At 56.0% G+C, this 5,075-nt stretch overlaps 1 protein-coding gene across 1 annotated transcript in view; it reads left to right on the top strand.

Moving 5' to 3' along the window:
• The window catches only part of RIPK1 (receptor (TNFRSF)-interacting serine-threonine kinase 1), a 22,850-nt gene extending 17,781 nt beyond the window's left edge, over positions 1-5,069 (top strand). Inside the window, exons 8-10 of the mRNA XM_012734167.1 lie at positions 235-804; positions 3,412-3,558; positions 4,499-5,069. Coding sequence (XP_012589621.1) covers positions 235-804; positions 3,412-3,558; positions 4,499-4,785 — 1,004 coding nt within the window. The 3' untranslated portion in view covers positions 4,786-5,069. The remainder of the gene's footprint in view (positions 1-234; positions 805-3,411; positions 3,559-4,498) is intronic.
• Positions 5,070-5,075: the final 6 nt, after the last annotated feature.

The following is a 5,075-nucleotide window of genomic DNA, read 5'->3' on the forward strand; positions in this document are numbered from 1 at the left end:
GGCCATTCTGCAGATGACACGTTCCTGTTCTTGCGAGTGTCCCTGGCCGCACTCGCTGCTCGGCAGTGGCTGCCGCCCTCTGCCTGCAGCGCCCACAGGGAGGGGCCTCCTCCTCCCTGCTCCGTTTGTTCTCCAGGTTTCCAGTATGGCCCTGTGAGGCGGACACTCAGTACTGGCCGGTTTCTGCTTTCTTCCTCTTGTTTCGTGAAACTCAGTGTGACCATTTGTTTCCAGCCACAGAGCATCCCAGTTCGTTGCACAGCTCGCAGGGACTCGGGCCGGGGCCCGTGGAGGAATCCTGGTTTGCCCCCTCCCCAGCCCAGGAGCCAGAGGAGAACGAGCTCAGCCTGCAGAGTAAACTCCAGGAAGAAGCCAACTACCATCTTTACGGCAGCCGCATGGACAGGCAGACGAAGCAGCAGCCCTGGCAGAGTGTGGCTTACAGCAGAGAGGAGGAAAGACGACGCCGGGTCTCCCATGACCCTTTCGCCCAGAAGAAACCTTACGAGAACGCCCAGACCCCCGGGATCAAGAGCCCTGGGTACCCCGGCGCAGCTGGCCCAGGCAGCGTGATGCCCCCGCTGGTGGGGCTCACCAGCCAGCCCCCGTTATGGCACAGCAGCAACGGACTGAGCGGCCCCTCTGGCTTGGGAGCAAGACCCCTGGATCCGGGGGCGGCGGGGCCCCGCGTGTGGCAAGGGCCACATTCAAACTACACGTTGAGCCAGCACAAAACCGCGGTGCCCGAGACCGCCCTGTTTGGAAACACGCCCACCATGCCCTTCAGCTCCCTGCCGCCGCGAGGTAACGCGCCTCGCGCCGTGCCCTTCTGGCCTTTTCCGAATTGTGCAGGGAGCGGCCGGCCGCTGGCTGTGGTACAGCAGGTGCGGTGGGGACCGCGGGCCGCGGTCTGGTTCCGCAGCTGCAGGCGCCCCTGCGGCCGTGGCCTGGTGCCCTCTCGGGCTGGGGAGGACTGAGCACAGCCCGGGCCGACGGCGGGAGCTTCCTCGCTAGCGTGGGTCAGGGGCCCCGCCGGCCGGGTCGCTGTGCAGGCAAAGGTGTCCCCTTGCGTGCTCGCTGCCCGCTGCTCTCCGGAGGGAAGAAGGTGCGTCTGGTTGTACTGATGCTTACACGGGCCAGAGGCCACCGTTCGCAGGGAGAAGTTTTCTTTCAATCCTCATCTCTGTCAGGTTTAAGTGCAAAGCAGGTTACTGAGAGTCAGCAAGGGAAGGGGTTTGGTTTAGCATCCCTCGTACAGTACCACCGTATCGACCCGAGGCCAGGAAGGGAGGCTCACCCCTGCGGTCCCCGTGGCCCCCCCACTGCCCGACTCTGGGCAGGTCACGGCTCTCCTTGTCCAGCGTCCTCATAGGGAGGAAAATGCTACAGCCGGAAGCTGACACGTCGCAAGGCCCCCGTGCGCAGGGCCCCGGCTGTTTCTCCATTTCGCTACTCTTAACTGTTTTCCTAGTGGCCAGGTGTGAGCGGGCAGCCAGCGCAAAAGCACTGATTAAGAAACTGGGCCGCGTGCTGGCTGGCTTCCCCTGCCTCTGCGGGGCTGTTTGGTGATGGAGCGTCACGGCAGACGAGGTGGGGCTGGGAGCACTGCGTGGCTCAGCGCTGCTCTGCTCTCACGCAGTAAATGTGCAGTCACCGCCTCTGCTGTCTTGTTGCCACGACAGTCACTACTGGCAAAGAGCATGTAGCAAAGGCAGAGCCTTTAGCGGCAAAAGCTAAGCCTTAGAACCCATCCTTACCCAGAGGGTCACCGCTGGGATTCCGGGACCTCACTTGGAGCACCTGCGACCCACCTAAGCTTACACGCCGCACCTCTGCGTGCACGTGTATATTTCTTAGGCCTCCTGATAGCGAAGGCTCCTGGTTTCCTTGTCCTGCTTGAAGCACACGCCATGGAGTGTGTGTGATGGGGGGCGCAGAGGACCCTGGGGCGCTGAGTGCCACACCCGTGCCCTCCCTCTGCCGCTCGGCCTTCTCTTCTGCTCAGTCTCCCCCACAAACGGGAGCGCTGTGTCCCGTAGTGACGGCAGCAGGACTCGACAGGTTCGGCTCAGCATGGCTCTAAGTGAACACGTGCCACAGACGGAGAGCTGCGTGTGGGGTTGGGCCGCGTGCAGAGCACAGGCCCGCCCCCTCAGGACTCCATGCTGGGGGGCAAGTCAGCGACCTGCCCAGGTACCACGCAGCCGTGGACAGAGCCACAGCGGCTAAGAAGGCTACAGGGGAGGCTCATGGAAGGAGCCTGGGCTGTTAGTAACCCGTGGAGAGGCAGCAATAGCTCGAGCAAAGGCACAGCTGTTAGAGTCGTGGGTCGTGGAGCCTGGTGTGACTGGAGTCTAGATCGGGGAGAGGCAGCGGGGGTGGACGAACGATGAGGGAGAAGTTGGGCTGAGGCTCCTCTGGCCTCAGGGACTGAGCTGAGAGGCCCGGTTTGACCATCTAAAGTGCTTGGCTGTCGAGATTCCGCTGGAAAATGTGCTTGTTGTGTTCTTCATCTACCTCTATTCTCTGACTTGGTGGTGACCACGTTTGCTGTTTTTTCTCAGTGGTGAAATGCATATACCAAAATTTACCTTCTTAACCAAGGTCCAGTTCAACAGCATGAAGTTCATATACCTTGTTGGGTGACTGTCTCCACCATCCATCTCCAGACCTTTGCCATCTCCAGCTGAAATTTGTCAGATGTTAACTCCCCGCCGCCCTCCCAGCTCTCAGCTCTGTCACCAGCCGTCTGTGTTCTGTGTCTGCATATTTGGTTGGCCTGGGTGCTCATACAGATGGAACCATACAGTGCTTGGCCATTTGTGACTGGCTTATTTCACATAGAACAATGGCCTCGATGTTTGTATGTGTCAGAATTTTCTTCTTCTCATGACTGAATAATATTCCACGATGCATATAGAGACCATATCTAGCTTATCCATTCATTTGTTGATGGACACTTGGCTTGCTTTCATTTTTTTTTTGGCGATTGTGAATAATGCAGCTGTGCACATAGGTGTATAAATACTTCAAGACACTGCTTTCAGGGTGGAGTATAAACCGAGAAGTGGGTTTGCTGGATCAGACAGTAATTGTACTTTTAACTTTTTTGAGGAACCCCCCTGCTGTTCACTACCATGGCAGTAACATTTACTTCCCTACAGCTGTGTAAAGGGGCTGGTATCTCCACATCCTTGCCAACACCTGTTCTTTTCTGCTTTTTTTATATTAGTCATTCTAACAGACACGAGGTGGTTCAGTTATGTTTTAAAGAAGTTACCAGAGGGTAGCACAGGATAAATAATGTCACCGAAACATTTGCAGTGAGCCCCTACCCCTTTACCACAATATTTTTTATCCTCTAGCTTTCAAATTAGACATGCTTACAGCTGGGTGTGTCTCTCCATGCAGACGAGACTTCCAGATATACCATCTACAACAGCAGTGGCATTCAGATCGGAGACAATAATTACATGGAGATTGGAGGAGTGGGCACCATATTCCAGGACAGCATGTACCTGAACTTGAACTCGGCTTCCATGTACCAAGATATCTTTGGTAAGATGCCTCTTGGGAGCTGACCCACATGACTCAGCAGACCTCTCCTATCTCGCCCACTGCTCCCCTCTGCAATCTATTTCAGTAGATCTGCCTGTTCTGCTCCTCACTCTCTCTGGTGAATCCTCTCACCCCTAAACACCACTGGCCTACACCCCAGTTCTTGTATGCATAAATAAGTAAATCTTTTTAAAAAGATGCCTCTTACGGACTCATTGAGCAGGAGCCTTGAGCTTTCACTGTTCCTGAGTGAGTTCAGACTTCACGGCTGGTTTCCTTGAAAAAGTCAGTGGAGCATGAACTGTTGGTTGAAGGGGCTTGCGAGTATTTGCTAAGTGGAAAGTGTGCCAAAGAAAAGAAACTGGCATTGTAAACGTGCTATGAATAGGGCCACAGGCTGAGGCTGTGTGGAACGGCCTCGTACCCGGGCTGGGGGATCATTCCCCAAACCACCAGCTGTAGCTTAGTCCCACATCTGTTGGGAGAAAGAGATTTCCTGTTAAAATTCACACAAGACTACACGGGTGAGCAGACTTGCAAAATGCACAGTCTAGTCAACAACTATAGAATTAAGGAGTTACCTTTTTGGGGCCCTCCCTGGTGGTACAACTGTGAGGCTGGCCGCACGCACCTCGGCACAAGTTCGATCCTAGGGAGGTGCCCCACAGGGCGCAGCGGACCTCTCCTGTCTCCCCGCTGCTCCCCTCAGCAGTGTACCTCAGTAGATTCACTTGTTCTGCTCCCCAAGGTGAATCCTCTCACCTTGCACGTCTGGCCTGTAGCCCAGCTCTGTATGCACAGATAAATCTTAAAAAAAAAACATAAAAGGAAGTTACCTTTTTCACTGCCACGTGATGCTCTTCACCTTGTAGGGGTCTTTGGCGCTAGAATGTTCCGGTGGGTCATAGCTGCACGCTGTCTTCTCTTTTCTCTTTGGCAGATAATACCACTAGCGTGACTGACAGGCACCTGGACCCCATCAGGGAGAACCTGGGAAGGCACTGGAAGAACTGTGCCCGTAAGCTGGGCTTCGTGGAATCCCAGATCGATGAAATCGACCACGACTACGAGCGAGACGGACTGAGGGAAAAGGTTTACCAGATGCTGCAGAGGTGGCTGATGAGGGAAGGCACGAAGGGCGCCACCGTGGGGAAGCTGGCCTTCGCGCTCTTCCAGTCCTCCAGAATAGACCTCCTGCACTACTTAATATGCCTCAGCAAGAGCTAACTCCGGGAGGGGCCTCGGCAGCACACGCCTCCCGAGACCGCGCTGCCTCGGACCCTTCGGAATCGCTCCTGCACGAACAGGGGTCTCTGTCTGCGCACCGACGTCATCTCCCCTGTCCCCAGCCGGAGAACGGGGAAAGAAATCTACCTGAAGCCACCCACGGAACAGGACAGCCTCTTCTTGAAGGGCTGAGACCCCGCCGAAAGAGACGCCCGAGTGGGCTTGGGGGGAGAGCGGAGAGAGTCGGAAGAGGCTGATTTCTTTCCGTTCATTCCAGGAGCTCGCTTGTG

The sequence above is a fragment of the Condylura cristata genome, unplaced genomic scaffold (assembly GCF_000260355.1).
Source record: "Condylura cristata isolate star-nosed mole 26May11 unplaced genomic scaffold, ConCri1.0 scaffold00048, whole genome shotgun sequence".
NCBI lineage: Eukaryota > Metazoa > Chordata > Mammalia > Eulipotyphla > Talpidae > Condylura > Condylura cristata.